Below are 16614 nucleotides of genomic sequence, written 5' to 3' on the forward strand. Positions count from 1 at the left end.
AAAAATAAAATAAAAAATAAAAAAAAAAAAAATAAAAAAAATAAAAAAAATAAAAAAAAAATTTTTTTAAAAAAAAAAAAAAAAAAAAAAAAAAAAAAATAAAAATAAAAATTAAAAAAAAAAAAAAAAAACATATTTTTTAATTATTGACACCACTCAACAAATAATTAAATAAACAAATACTATATTTTTTTTTTTTTTTTTATAGTTGTGAATAGCGCTTTTTCTATTGCTATTATCTGTTGTGTATTTAACTAAAAATAAAATAATAATAAGAACAAAAAAAAAAAAAAAAAAATTAAATAATTTTTAGATATCAAAAAAAATAAAAAAATAAAAAAATAAAAAAATAAAAATCAAAAATTTTTAATTTAAAAAAAAAATAAAAAAAAAAAATAAAAAAAATAAAAAAAAATTAAAAAATTTAAAAATTAAAAAAAAAAAATTTAAAAGCAACCTTCATCACTCCTCCATAAGCAATCCAATTCATTTTTATAAAAGTAACCAAAGAAAAAAAAAAAAAAAAATAAATAAATAAATAATAAAAATAAAAAATAAAAAAATAAAAAATAAATCATAAAGTTACCAAAAAGAAAAAAAAAAAAAAAATCCAAAATAAATCATAAAGTTACCAAAAAAAGGTAAAAAAAAAAAAGGTAAAAAAAAAAAAAAAAAAAAAAGTAAAAAAAAAAAAAACAAACAAACCCTTCCACTCCTTTTTTTTTTTTTTTTTTTTTTTTTTTTTTTTTTTCTTTTCCCAGCAATGATTGATTCCGCTAGATATCATAGCCATAGTAGTGGAAATCAGGGAAGTGGACATGGTATGGACCACACACCCTCCAGTCCTACTTCACATTCACACAGTCCAAATAGCCACCATTCATTCAGTCCAGGTGTTAATAATCTTCCATCATACCAACAACACCAACAAATGCAACAACAACAACGTTCAATGGTAAAGAGTGATTCATCTCAAAGTATATCATCTCCTCCATCACCTTTATTAACATCTTCTTCTCCTTCAACTCCACTTTCAGAAAGTGGTATTGTTTCAAATAATAATACTAATAATAATAATAATAATGGTAACAACAACAACAACAACAACAATAATTCACATCAACAAATGCAACATGGTCAACAAAATAACAATGGTGGTGCTCCACCAAGTTCTAAACCCGGTTATCAAACTTGTTCACATGCAAACCATGAACTTTGGTGGAGTACAAGTCCAGAATTACCAGTTAGTGAATTTTACACTCGATCTTATAAATGTAAAAGATGTTATATAAGACAACAAACTGAAAGTAAAAAGACTAGACAAAGTCCAATTGGTAATGGAAATAATGGTCACATGGGAGGCAACAACAACAATCACTCACCACCTCATAGTTATTCTCATTCAAATCAACAACATCAACAACAACACCAACAACAACAACAACAAAATCAACACCATCATCATCTTCAACATCAAAACCCCTATTCAAATCAAAATAGTTCAAACTCAAACTCAAATTCAAACTCAAATTCAAACTCAAATTCAAACTCAAACTCAAACTCAAACTCAAATTCAAACTCAAACTCAAACAACAACAATAATAATGTAAATAATTGTAATATTAATGGAAGTGGATTTCACCAAAATAGTAACACTAGTAATAGTCATAATAATAATAATAATAATAATAATAATAATAATAATAATAATAACAATAATAATAATATTAATAATAATAACAATAATAATAACAATAATAACAATGGTAATAATATAAACTCAAATATTGATAATGCCATAAATCAAACATTTTCCCAAAATTCAATATTGAGTAGTTTGGCTAATCTCTCATCATCGTATTCCTACAATGGCAACACTATAAAAAATGGCGGAGGTAATCAACAATTACAACAATTCGAAAGAAAACAAAGCAAATACTTAGCAAAAAAACATATGAAGCACCAAGAGGAGGCGCAACTCAATGGAATTAGTGGTTATGATAATAGTAGTATTAGTGGTGGTAGTGAGGATGAACATAATTATCCAATTAATCCAATTAATTATATTGATCAAGTTATAAATAATAGTGGTAAATTTAATTCAAGTAGTATGAATAAAGGTATTGGTATCAATCATCACCATCACAATAATAATAATAACAACAATATTAATAATAATAATAATAATAATAATAATAATAATAATAATAATAATAATAATAATAATAATAATAATAATAACAATAACAATAACAATAACAATAGTAGTAGTGGATCACCAAAATTAGATAATGAATCTGATGAGAAAAAAATTGAGTCTTATCATTATATGTTTCAAAATTTACATCCAATGATTGATCGAGATCCAAATAGTCAAGGTTACATCGACAGTTATCTATCTGGTCGTCTTGAACAAAGTCAATACTTTACAACATTTAGAATAAAGGGTAATCTTGGTGGTGTTTCTGGTAATGGTAATGGAGCGAATAGTAAAATAGGTGGATTTATAACAGAGGTTATTGTAGGTGGTAAAACTTTTAGAGGAATCGTTTTTGAAGATTTGAAGAGCTCAAATCAAACAAATAATCATTCCCAAAACTTTTCACCAAATCAATCTGGAACCAATTTAAATAATAGTAATAGCAATATACCTTCTTCAAAAAAAATTAAAGATAAAAATATTTCTCCTTCTTCTTTTTTACCAACAATAGGTTCAACAACCTCTACAAGCAATCAATTATCTAATGGTTATAGTAATGGTAGGTTTTAAAAAATTAAAAAAAAAAAAAAAAAAAGTTTTAACAATTTAAAACTCTTTTGGATTCGATATTAATTTTATTTTATTTTAATATTATTATTATTATTGTTATTTTAGTACCAACCTCTAATGAATTAGAAGCACTTTTAATACTAGGAAAACAAGTTAAAAACGATGAAGAGTCTAAAAAAAGAAAAAAACCTTACAGTTCAGATACAGAGGATCAATCTTCGTATGCTTTAAAAACAAATTTATTTAAATAATTCTTGGAAAAAAAAAAAAAAAAAATTTTGGAAAAAAAAAAAAAAAAAAAAAAAAACCAATGTATTACACAAAAAAAAAAAAAAAAAAACAATAAACAAATAATTTAAAAAAAAAAAAAATTATAAATAGAATAGAATATAATCATAATTGAGGTCCATCATATTTCCATAAATAAAAAAAAAATAAAAAATAAAAAATATTTTCGTTCGTGTTGGTGAAATTGCCCCACATCATTTTTGGAATAAATTTTTTTATTTTCAATTTCCATAATGGCGCAAAATTAAACCCAATATTTAATGATTCGCCCAGCCCATTCCGTTCATCACGTTATAATTTGTCATGAAAACAGGGTTCAAAGATTTTTTATTTTTTTTTATTTTTTTTTTTTAAATTGAATTTTTTTCTTTTATTTTTTTTTTATTTTTTTTTATTTTTTTTTTTTTAATTTTTGTTTTTTTCGAAATTAAAAAGATATATATAAAAAAAAAAAAAACAACATAATTGTTTTTATTATTAAAAGTTTTTTATTTTTTAAAATATATCTTTGTGATTTTGAAATTAAATCTTTAATTTTGGTTATAATTTTTATTTTTTTATTTTTTTATTTTTTTTTCACAAAAAAGAAATTTTACCCATTTTTTTTTTTTTTTTTTTTAAATTAAATTTTTAACAACACACACTATTACCAATATTAAATATCTAAAAAAAAAAAAAAAAAAAAAAAAAAAGATATCAATAATTATAGTAATAACAATAACAATAATAATAATAATAATAATATTAGTAATATATGTAAAATTAAATAATAATTAAAATAATTGGGAAATAATAGGAAAAAAAAAATTTGAAAAAAAAAAAAAAAGAAATGAGTGGTAGAAGTAATAGTATTAGTGGTGGATCAGCTTCAATTAGTAATAGTATTTCAAGTAATTTATCAAAAGAAGAATTCACGAGAAATAAAGTGATTGAAGAGGTTAGAGATGAATATGAAAGAAAGATATCAGCGATTGTATTTTGTTTACAAGAGAAATCAGAAGAGAATACAGATTTAAATTCAACAATAAAGAAATTAACCGATGAAGCAAAGAAAACTGAAGATAGCACCAATAAAGTAATCGAGGGATTACATGAGATTACAAGTCACAAAGATGAAGAAATGTTAAAAGAAAGAAAGAAATCACAAGAATTGGAAAGAAGAATTCAAACAATGTCTGAACTATTTGGTGAAATGGCTGATGAGAATGTAAAATTAAAAGAGATTCTTGAAGATACTCGTTTAAGAATGATTCAAAATCAAAAAGATTTCAATAAAGAAGTTTCATTAGAAGTTAAAAGACAACAACAAAAATCACACCAACAGCAGCAACAAAATGGTAATAAATTATTCTCTGGTTTATCAAAGCTTATACCAGGTACACCCAATGGTAATGGTAATGCTAATGGTAGTTCAAGTACTACATTGGTTGTCACACCATCGTCATCACCAAGAAAAGAGAATTCTTTTAATTTAAATAATAATGGTTATAATGGTAGTAGTAATGGTACAACACCACCAAATAGTGCAATGACACCAACTTCACCAACATTACCATCACATGGTAGTTCATCGAATTTATTATCAACTGAACAAATTATATTGAATAGTTTAGAAGAGATTAAAAAGATTGAAGATTTAATTGGTTTAGATTTAATTCTATTAACTGATGAAAAATGGACAAATAAATTTAGAGATGCCTCTATTAAAATGATTACAAAATCATTGTTAATTAAAATTATAGATAAGATTGAAGCCGATCAATCAAAAGCACAAGATACAATTGAAAAGTTACGTTTATCAGTACAAGATTTAGAATCAAGAACTGATGATCTCACTCACGAGATTCAATTATCTTCTGAAAAGTTAAAGCAAACTGAAGAATCTTGTTTCAAAGAGAAACAACGTGGTGACTCTTTTAGAGATAGTGCTGTAGAATATGAAAAGAAAATTAAAGATATCGAACAAAGAATGTATGATAATCTAAATAAAGAATCACAACGTCGTGTTGATGCTGAATATAATCTAAAGAGAATGAAGAAAAAAGTTGAAGAATTACAATTCATGTTGGATCAAATGAATGAAGATAGTTCTGATGATGATGATGACGATGACGATGACGATGATGATGCCGTTGATAGTGATGATAGTGATGCAAGTTCTGATAGTTCTGATAGTTCTGATGAAGATAATGGTAAAAATAAAAAATCAAATTTAAAATCTTCAAAAAGTGCTAAACAAATTGATACTTCTTCCACTTTATCATCTGAAAATTCAAAAAAACAAAAAGAAGATGATGAAAAAGAAAAACAACGTAAACAACAAGAAGAGGCAATAGCTGAAAAAAAAAGATTAGAAGATGAGGAAAAAAGAATAGCAAATGAAAAGAAGAAACAAGAAGAAGAAAAAAAACGTAAAGAAGAAGAGAAAAGAATTGCATTGGAAAAGAAAAAACAAGAGGATGAAGAGAAAAGGATTGCATTGGAAAAGAAAAAACAAGAAGATGAAGACAAGAGAATTGCAATGGAAAAAAAGCGTAAAGAAGAAAAAGAAAAAGAAGAAAAAAGAATTGAAATGGAGAGGCAACGAAAATTAGAGGAAGAGAAAAAAGAACAAGAGAAAAAGAAATTAGAACAAGAGAGAGAAGCAAAATTAGAAAATGAACGTAGATTAAGAGAAGAGAAAAAACAAAAAGAAAGAGCTGATAGAGAAGAAAAAGAAAGATTAACTGTTGAACGTTTAGCAAAAGAACGTGAATTGGTTCAACAAGAACGTGAATTAAAAGAAAAACAACTATTAGATAAAATTAAAAAAGATAAACAAGAAAAATTAGAAAAAGAAAAATTAGAAAAAGAAAGATTGGAAAATGAAAAATTAGAAAATGAAAGATTGGGAAAAGAGAAATTAGAAAAAGAGAAATTAGAAAATGAAAGATTAGAAAATGAAAGATTAGAAAATGAAAGATTAGAAAATGAAAGATTAGAAAATGAAAGATTAGAAAATGAAAGATTAGAAAAAGAAAGATTAGAAAAAGAAAGATTAGAAAATGGAGAGAAATTAGAAAAAGAGAAATTAGAAAAAGAGAAATTAGAAAAAGAAGAATTAGAAAACAAAAGAAATGAAGAAGAGTTATTATTAAAACAACAACAACAACAAAAAGAAAAAGAAGAAAAAGAAGAAAAAGAAAAAGAAGAAAAAGAAAAAGAAGAAAAAGAAAAAGAAGAAAAAGAAAAAGAAAGAATTGAATTAGAAAAACAAAAAGCAGAAGAAGAAGAAGAAGCAGAAAAATTAAGAAAACTAAAGGAACAAGAAGAAGAACAAAAATTAGAATTAAAAAGAATTAGAGATGAACAAAAGAAGATTGATGATGAAAAAGAAAGAATTGAAAAAGAAAATATTGAAAAAGAAAAACAAAGAATCGAAAATCAAGAAAAAGAGAGATTAGAGAAATTACAACAAGAACAACAAAGATTATTTGATGAACAAGAAAAAAAATCAAAAGAAATTGAAATTCAATTATTAAAAGAGGAGAGAGAAGAACTTGAAGCTGAAAAAGCACGTTTAGCCTCTCTAAAAAGTGAAGCTGCTGCCGCTCGTTCAAGATCAAATTCTAGCACTTCAAACTCTTCAAATAATAGCTCCTCTTCAAATTTAAATCACAATAATACTAATAATAATAATAATAATAATAATAATAATAATAATAATAATAATAATAATAATAATAATAATACTTCAACTGACAATTTAAATGAAAGCAATGGTTCAGTAACTCCACCACCAACAAGTGTCAGTAGAAGACAAAGTATAAGTAGTGGTATCGGTTCATTATTAAAGAAAGCTGTACCATCCTCACCATCCTCTTCAAAAGAAGAAAAGAAAGAAAAAGATGATACATTAAATAAATCTTCTGCATCTTTAACAAAAGAAGAAAAGAAAGAAAAAGAAAAAATTGAAAAGGAACTAAAAGAAAAAGAAAAACGTGAAAAAGAAGAAAGAAAGAAAAAAGAAAAAGTAGAGAAAAAAGAAAAAGAAAAGCGTGAAAAAGAAGAAAAGAAAAAAGAGAAATCAGTTAAATAATAAATTAATAAACATTTATTTTTTTGTGTATTTATAAAATTTTATTTTTATTAATATAATTTTATTTTTATTTATTTCCAATCATTTTTTTTTTTTTTTTTCAAAAAATTCATAAAAATATCTTTATCCGATCATCTCCGATTTTTTGGGAAGTAAAAATAGATTTACAGAAAATAAAAAAAAAAAAATGAAAAACTAAAAGCGCTGTGTGTATTAAAAAAAGATAAAAAAAAAAAATAAAAATTCTTGTTCTTTTTTTGTTTTTTTTCTATTTCTTTTTTTTACTAATTTTTTTTGTTTACTTTTTATTTTTTATTTTTTATTATTTCTTTTTTTTTTTTTTAATCATCTTGATTCACAGGTGATTTTGTGTAAACAACTGAACCTGAATCAAAACCACCCTCTTCATCATCTTCATCATCTTCATCTTCTTCATCTTCTTCGTCACTACTTTCTTGTTGTTGTCGTCTTTTATTATATTTTAATTTCATACTTTCAAACTTTTCAACTAAAGTTGAACCCTTAAATACAACCGAACCTGAATCAAAACCACCCTCTTCAATATCGTCATCGTCATCATCATCATTTTTAATGATTGAACCATTCTTGGAAAATACAACAGTACCAGAACTTGAAGTTTTACTACTATTATTATTATTGTTATTATAAATAAATGTACCACCATTATTTGAGGTATCTTCAGTTCCATCCTCTCTCATAACGGTGGCTCTTTGAGTGATTGTATTAATTTTAAGTAAAGTTCCTTTTTGAAGTCCAGCTGAAGAAACAGATGAACCGTGTTGTCTTTCATCACCACCGCCATTAACATCATCATAATCATCACCCTCTTCTGCCTCTTCTGCTTCTTCTTCCTCTGCTTTCTTTCTCCTATATTCTTTCATGGTTGGTATACATTGTTCTACCATTTCACTGATGGTTGGTTGTGAATGTTCTTTTCCTTTCTTTATGAAAGGATGATTCAATAAATCCACTGCTGATGGTCTTTTATCGGCCTCTTTATTTAAACAAACTGAAATGAAATCATTAAATTCTGGTGACCAATTACCAGGTACCTCTAATGTTGGTGCTTGTCTAAATGGAATAACAAATATAACTTTAACTGGATTTAAATTAAATAATGGTGGTTTTGATTCTGCCATCTCTATCGCTGTTATACCTAAAGACCAAATATCTGCTTTACTATCATATCCATTCGATCCTTTTGGTGGTGATATAACTTCTGGTGACATCCAATATCTTTTTTTTTTTTTTTTTTTTTAATTATCACATGATATAATAATAATAATAATAATAATAATAATAATAATAATAATAATAATAATAATAATAATAATAATAATAATAATAATAATAATAATAATGATAATAATAATAATAATAATAATAGTAATAATAATGATAATAATAATATTAATATAGATATAAATATTAGTATTTATTATTTTATAATTTATTAATTAATTATAAAAGATATTAGTAATATATTAATAATAAAATAAAATTAAAAAATACTTACGGAGAACCAACAACAGTTTTTTGTTTAAAACCAGTATTTACAAGGATTGCAGAAACACCAAAATCAGCCAATTTAGCTTGACCCAGTTTATTTACCAAGACATTACCAGCTTTAATATCACGATGTAAAATTTTATTTGAATGAAGATATACAAGACCCTCTACTATTTGATAGAGTATGGCAGCGATTTGTGCCTCTGTAAGTGTTATGGAACACATTTGCATTATATCTAAAATACTACCACCATCACAATATTCCATAACAATCATTAGATTATTCTCTTTTATATAACAACCATGGTATTTGACAATGTATGGACAACGAACTGTATTCTTTAAAATTGTAATCTCTTTCTTTAATGAAGAATTCTCTTCTCCTTCCATCTCTAAAAATTTAATTGCCACAACTTCATTATTAACTGTATTTATACACGTACATACAACTCCAAATGATCTGATCATAATAATTTATATATATATACTTATTAATATTTGATAATATATATTTTATTTTATTTTATTTTATTTTTTTATTTTTTTTATTTATATTATATATATATTACCCTTGACCAATAACTTCTAAAACTCTAAATAATTGTTCTGGATCTTCTTCTGAGATTTCAGATTTCATAGTTTTATCTACATTATCCATTTTTTTCTTTTATTTGTTTATTTTATAGATTAAAATAATTTTTAATAAACTTATTTTTATTATTATTTCTTCTTTTCCTAAAAATTCTGTTTTTTTCTTATTTTTTTTTTTTATGTAAACTTTTTAAATATTTATAATGTTAAAATTTTTTTTATTTTTTTTTATTTTTTTTCTTCTAGTACTGATATATTTTGTATTGGTATTATTATAATTATATAAATTGTAAGAGTGCGTTTTGTGGGTGTGATTTTTTTTTTTATTATTTTTTTTAGTTAATTGCAATTTTAAAAAACTTTTTTTTTTTTTATTTTGAAATTTTTACATATAATCAAAAAAAAAAAAAAAAAAAAAAAAAAAAAAAAAAAATTTAAAATTAAAAAAAAAAAAAAAACATTTTTTAGCAGGCGCCGCTGTCCAATCTGATTTTGAATGGCTTGACAAAGATAGATATTTTACAAAATTTCAAGTTTCAGAAAAAAAAAAAATTAAAAAAAATAAAAAAAATTAAAAAATAAATAACAAAAATCATATGCACTTAGACACTTTTTTTTTTTTTCTTTTTTTTTTTTTCTTTTTTTTTTTTTTTATGTATATATATTTATTTTATTCTTGCGATGGTTGATTATCTTGAGTTATTGTGTCGTTAGTATTATTGTCGACAGTTTCGTCAGGTGTTGAGGTTGTTGTTTGATCTTCAGGTTTTACTCTTATTGGAGGTCTTTTTGTGATTTTAGTGGTTGGAGTTAAAGATGGTGGTAATATATTTGATGGAATTGGTGTTTGGGCAGTTTTTAATCTTAATCTTTTCTTTGGTTGGTTTGGTGTCGTGACGGTGGTTGTTGTTGGAATTGGAGTTGGAGTGGTTGGAATTGTAGTATTGGTATTATTATTATTATTATTATTATTATTATTATTATTATTATTATTATTATTATTATTATTATTGTTAGTAGTGGTGGTGGTTGATTCACCTCCAATAGTTGAGGCAGTAGTATTTGGAGTTGAAGATGGTGAGCTTGAAATTGATTGACTTTCGTTGGTATTATTATTTTCATCAATCATTTGATTTTCATCATCTTGGTTGATTGAATCATCGATTTCACCTTCTTCATCCAACTTATCGGTATCATTAGAATCATCTATCTCACCTTCATCATCAGAGATTGTGATTGCAGTTGTTGAACCATCAACCATCTTTTGTTTCTTTGATGTATGTACTGATTCTTCCAATTCTTCAGCATTTTCATCATCATCTATTATATTTGAATCATCATTTGTAAGTATTGGTGATTCTGGTTGAATATCAGTGGTTGAAGTTGTTCCAACTGATTCAGTATTGGTTGCAGGTGTAATTTGAGTTGGTGTACTGGTAGTAGCGATAGTTGGAGTAAATAATGATGATTGTTGACCAAATATAGATGGTTGTGAAGAGAAAATACTTGGTGTTGGTGTTATGGTGGCAGTGGTTGAGATTGATTGTGGTGAAAGTACAGGGGTTTGTTTAAAGATTGCTGGGGTTGGGGTAGTTGGAATGGCAGGTGAAGTAACAGTGGTAGTAGTTGGAGTAGTGGTTGTGGTAGTATTTGCAACATTTGACATATTACTTAAAAATGAAGACATTCCAGGTGTTGGTTGCCTTTTTATGACACGTTTTTTTGGTTGTTCAACTGGTACAGGTGGTGGGATTGGTGTTGCTATATTAGTGGCGGTTGCTGGTATTATTGTAGTTGAGGTTGTAGTGGTTGGAGTTATAGGGGTTGGAGTAACAGGTGGTGCAAGTATATTTGTAGTGGTTGGAGTAGTTGGAGTTGAAACAACAGTTGGAGTGGTATTATTATTATTATTATTAATATTATTGGCATTATTTAAAGCTGAAGCTTTTTTCATTGATTCAAAAACTTTTAATTTTGATTTTGCTTCATCAGTTAATTTTTTATAATCATCAGCTAGTTTCTTATAATCCTCAGCTAATTTTCTAGTATCTTCTAATTGTTTCTTTAATGCTTCAATTTCTTCATTATTTGCCTGTTGTTGTTGAATTTGTTGTTTATTGGCTTGTTTATTTGCGTTGGCGATTTGAATTTTCTTTCTTAATTCTTGATTCTCTTTAAGAGTTTGTTCATTGGTTGCTGTGTTTGAATCCAATTGTTGTTTTGTGGTTGAAAATAATTCCTTTTGTTGAGTTAACGATTGATCCAATTCTAATTTATCTTTTTTGAATTTTACAGCTTCTTCTTTCCAATGTTTGGTATGTTTCTTTAAGTCTTCATATTGTTTCTTGTTATCCTCCAATTGTTTCTTCAAGTCCTCCAATTGTTTCTTCAAATCCTCCAATTGTTGTGTTAATTCTTGATTCTCACGAATTGTAGTTTCATTGGTTTCCAAAAGTTTTTGATGTACTTCAGGATCGATGGATTGATATTTATTTAATAATTTCTGAACTTTACCAGACCAATTGGTGATTTCAATCTTTTGGGCCTCGATTTCATTGTGAAGTATTTGATTCTCTGCTAAAAGTTTCTTATTGGATTCGGTTAGAGGTAAGAGATGATCTTGAGATTGTTTTAATTTCTCTTGTAATTCTTGAACTTGAGCACCCAATTTTCTAGTTTCATCCTTTAACATGATATTACTCTCTTTGAATAGATTCATTTGTTCTAATTGAGCCAACACCTCTTGATGTTTTCTAGTGCTAACGGTAAGAGTACGCATATTCTCTTGTTCTTCTTGAAGTTTCTTTGTGACGGTTTCAATTGCTTTTTGATTGGCAGCGATGGTTGATTTCAAACGAATATTCTCTTGTTGCAATGATTCATTCTTAACTTCGGTGATCTTTTGTTCTCTTGCTTGAACTTGAACCAATTCCTTGAGATTATTAATTTCATCCTCACTAACTTGAACCAAACCATTACCAACACTTGATGATGATGATAATTGACTATATCTATCAATTTGTTGAGTTTGTTGATTAATATTCTCAATTTGACTATGTAATAAATTATTATGATGCTTAAGATCCTTGAGACGTTCTTCCAATTCTTGAATTTGTTGTTTCAACAATTGCTCTTGTTGAATCCAAGATTGTTTGGCTTGTTCCAATTCTTGAGAGTTTGAATCAATCTTTATTTGCATTTGGTTAATGGTTTTTCTAGCTTCTACCAAATCATCTCTAAGCTTTGGAAGTACTTTAATATCCTCAGCATGTAACACAACCTCACGTTCATAGTTTTCAGTTGCTTTTCTACAAAGTTGATGTTGTAATTTAGCTTCATCCAATGCCAATTGTTGATCTTTTGTCAATTGTTGAATCTTTTCATAGAGTTGTTGTTTTTCAGCCAAAATTGAATCCTTCTCTGCAATGATTGAATTAATATCCTTTTGATGGCTTGAAGAGAAGTTTTCTAATTTCTCCAATTTAATTTGTTGTTCTTTAATAGTTTCTTGACTTTTAGCTAATTCTGCTTGTGCATCTTTTAATCTTTCCTCTAATTCTACCTTTGTTTTTGTATATTCTTCTTTTAATTGTGATAAATCATTTTCATTTGAAATTGCAATACTCTTATAATGAACAATATTATCTTTTTCTTGTGCTAATAAATCCTTTAAACTTTCAATTTCAGATTTAGCAAGTGATAAATCTAAATTATCTTGTTGTTGTTGTTGTTGTTGTTGTAGTTTTTGTTGTTGATTATTATTATTATTATTATTAGTTGATAAAGTAGAAGAAGTAGTTGGTGAAATTGTTAATTGATTTGATTGAGTTCTTTCAATTATAGTATTATATCTTAATTCTGATTGATTTAATTGATTTTCTAAAAATGTAATCTTTTGTAGTAAAGTTTGTTCAGAAACTTTTAATTTAATGATAGATTCTTTAAGATCTGATAATTCTTTTTCTTTCTTTTCGAAACGTTCACGAGATTCATTGATTTGATGAGTCATTGCTATTGAGGTTTCTTTATGTTGTTGTTTCTCTTGATCCAATTCTTTCTTTAATTGAATACGTTGAGTTTCCAAAAGAGTTAAATCATTCTCAATTCTTCTTCTTAGTTCTGTCTCTGAGGATTCTTTTGAGGCATTCAATTGATTAACTTTATCCAATAGATTTTCAATTGAAAGTTTCTCCAATGATAAAGTTTTGTTCATTTCAATTAAACGTTCTTCAGATGCACGAATTAATTGATTCTCACCTTTAATATTTGATAAACGTAGTTCAGCTTGTGATTTAAATTCCTCTGAACGTGAAAGTTGTGAATTTAAATTCTCAATGGATTGTTGATGTCTAACAACGGCATCCATTAATTCTTGATTCTTTTTACGATATTGTTCCAAATCTTGTGATTGATTCTTAACACTATCGGTTGAAATTTGTAATCTCTCCTTAAAGATTGTATTTTCACTTTGAATTTGTGAGATTTGAATCTTTAATGAAGTGTTTTGTTCTCTCATTTGTTCAATCTTTCCTAATAATTCCTTATCACTAATTGATCTATCCTTCATAACTTGTTCATAATCTTTTTGAAGTAATTGATATGATTGTTTAATCTTTTCTAATTCTTGTGTTAAAATTTCATTTGATTGTTGTTGTTGAATTAATGTTGAAGATGATAATAATGAATTATTATTATTATTATTATTATTATTATTATTATTTTTAATACTATTATTGAAACTATCATTCATACTATTATTATTATTATTATTTTTATTGATACTACCATTCATACTACTATCATTTAACATACCATTTGTTGAAGATGATAAATCTGATAATGTCATCATACCACCACTACTGCTATTATTGTTGTTATTATTACCCACTTGATTAATTGGTTGAGAATTTGGAGAACTTACATTTTTATAATGATCTCTTTGTTTAACTAATGATTGAATCATTTCAGCTTGACGTTCTCTTGCAGTCTTAAGATGATCCAATTCTTTCAAAGCCATTTCAAGTTTTTTATCATTTTCATTATGAGATTGAATATCTTGAGAAAGGATTCTAATTTGTCTAAGAAGATCTTGATTTCTTAATTGAAGTTCTTCAATGTTTGTAAAAGTAATTAATGAATCTGGTATGATTGAATCATCTGATGAGGTTGAGGTTGAATTATTTAATACACTATTTCCAAATAATGTTGATTGCTGACCATTAAATTGTGATTTATTTAATTGTGATTGTGATTGTAATTGTTTCTTTTCCAAAGCTTCTTGTAATAAACATCTAATTTGTTTTTGAAGATCGTTTATCTCTTGTTTCAATTTATTATTTTCTGATGATATGGTGGTGACTTTTAATGATAATGTTTCCTTTTGAGATTGTAATTGTTGATAACTATTTAAGAGTTTCTCTTGACTCTTCAAGAGACGTTGATATTCACGATTTTGCTCATGAATTAATGGTGCCTTCTTTTCGACCTCTCTCAAGATATGTGAGAGATGATCTTGGACGTAACGTTTCTCTTTCTTTTCATTCAATGCAATCTTTGTGAGATCATCATATCTTTGAATCATATCCAATAATTCCCTACGTAATTCATCACGACTACCCAATGTGGTTGCATCTGATAATCTCTCCTTTACAGTATCTGAAAGTATTGGTATATCCATTTGTGATAAATCAGATGAGGAACCAACGCCATTGAATGATTGATTTTGAGCGTTGGCTTGGGTATGTTGTTTAAATTCATCAAATTCCTTTATCACTTTTTGATAGTCTGCCTCTAAAATATCGTATGCTTCCTCCATTTTATGATATGCATCTTCATGTTCCTTTCTAAGTTTTTTATCTGCTTCCTTTAATGCATCCAATCTATTTTGTAATAATGTCACCTTTTTACTAGATTCCTCTGATCTCTCTTGGTAAAGTGATGCTAAATTCTTTTGAGAATTTAATTCTGTCTCGAATGAACTTGTCATTTGAACCTTTTCCGTTGTAATCTTTTTAATCTCTTCATTCAATTGTTGATTTTTCTTTTCAAGTTCACTAGTTTGTTTCTTTAAATTTTGATTAATTTGATTCAATTTTAATATTTCATCTGCTTGATTTTCATTTTTTAATTTTAATTCTAAATTAAATGATTTCTAATATAAAAAAAAAAAAAAAAAAAAAAAAATTATTTATTAATAGATTTTAAAAAAAAAATTATTATTATCATCATTTACTTACTAATTCTTTAATTTCATTAAATAAATTATTTGTAGTTTGTTTTTGACTATCTTCTAAAAATGTTGTTTGTTTTCTTAATTCATTAACTTCTTGTTTTAAACGTTGAATTTGGAATTCATTTGATGAATTTTCATTCTCTACAGTGATCAATTTTGATTTTAAATCAGATTTCTCTTTAATAAATTCATTTAATCTTTCGGTTAATTTTGATACTGTTTCTGTCTCTTCTTTTAAATCTTTTTCTTTTCTTTCTATTATTGAATGAAGATTTGATTTCTCTTGTTGTAATTCATCTATAAATCTATTTAATGTATTTGATTTTGATTCTCTTTCAATTGATAATTCTTTATATTTATGTAAATCTATATTAAGTTCTTCATTTTTTTGAGCTATTATTACCCCACATTATAAATTAGTTTTTTTGTTTTTTTTTTTTTTTTTTTTTTTTTAATTTTTTTATTTTATTTTAATCAATATTTGAGACATACTTAATGATTGTAAATCTTTTTTAATTGTAATATTTTGTTTATTTAATTGCTCAACATCTTTTTTGGAATCCATATAATCTTTTTCTAATTGTTGAAATAATTGCTCTGAAAAAAAATAATAAAAAATAAAGTAAATAAGAAATATTAGTAATGTGATTTTAATTTTAATTTCTATTTTTATTATAGTTATTTTACATACGAGAATTTGTAACTTCAACTTGAGATTTGGCTTGAATTGATTCTAAGGTTTGATTTAATTGCCTAATTTTAAATTCAGCTTTTAATATGATACCAATCGGATTCGTTGCAATGAATTGATTGTATTCATCTCTTGATAAAAAACTACAACTCCATTGATTATTTGAATCACTAACAGATGTCATTTTTCAATGGTAATATGTATGTTTTTATTTTATTTTATTTTTTTTATTGGGTATTATTGTTTTATTGTTGATTATTATTTTATTGTCTATTTAATTCTATTTATGTTTGTGAAAGATTTTAATCTAAATAAAAGTTTTTTATTTTTATATTTTTTTAAGTTTTAAGCTTTACTTTTTCTTAAATATTATAAATAGTACAAAACCCGAAATTGTTTATATATAAACAAATAAATGAAATGCAACAACTATA

General features: G+C 25.3%; 4 protein-coding genes across 4 annotated transcripts; 2 read left to right on the forward strand and 2 right to left on the reverse strand.

The window, feature by feature from the left end:
* Positions 1-763: 763 nt before the first annotated feature.
* On the forward strand, positions 764-3021 carry DDB_G0288109 (hypothetical protein; the record flags this gene model as incomplete). The annotated part of the gene is made up of 2 exons (XM_631789.2): positions 764-2759; positions 2876-3021. The coding sequence occupies 2 exons, from the start codon at positions 764-766 to the stop codon at positions 3019-3021; spliced, it is 2142 nt and encodes a 713-aa protein (XP_636881.1).
* Positions 3022-3887: 866 nt separating this feature from the next.
* On the forward strand, positions 3888-7136 carry DDB_G0288069 (hypothetical protein; the record flags this gene model as incomplete). Its single annotated transcript, XM_631790.1, has 1 exon — positions 3888-7136. The coding sequence occupies one exon, from the start codon at positions 3888-3890 to the stop codon at positions 7134-7136; it is 3249 nt and encodes a 1082-aa protein (XP_636882.1).
* Positions 7137-7477: 341 nt separating this feature from the next.
* Positions 7478-9324, reverse strand: dst4 (STE20 family protein kinase; the record flags this gene model as incomplete). Its single annotated transcript, XM_631791.1, has 3 exons — positions 7478-8393; positions 8674-9126; positions 9236-9324. The coding sequence occupies 3 exons, from the start codon at positions 9322-9324 to the stop codon at positions 7478-7480; spliced, it is 1458 nt and encodes a 485-aa protein (XP_636883.1).
* Positions 9325-9927: 603 nt separating this feature from the next.
* Positions 9928-16364, reverse strand: DDB_G0288073 (hypothetical protein; the record flags this gene model as incomplete). The annotated part of the gene is made up of 4 exons (XM_631792.1): positions 9928-15408; positions 15494-15837; positions 15982-16086; positions 16181-16364. The coding sequence occupies 4 exons, from the start codon at positions 16362-16364 to the stop codon at positions 9928-9930; spliced, it is 6114 nt and encodes a 2037-aa protein (XP_636884.1).
* Positions 16365-16614: the final 250 nt, after the last annotated feature.

The sequence above is a fragment of the Dictyostelium discoideum genome (assembly GCF_000004695.1).
Source record: "Dictyostelium discoideum AX4 chromosome 5 chromosome, whole genome shotgun sequence".
Lineage (NCBI taxonomy): Eukaryota > Evosea > Eumycetozoa > Dictyosteliales > Dictyosteliaceae > Dictyostelium > Dictyostelium discoideum.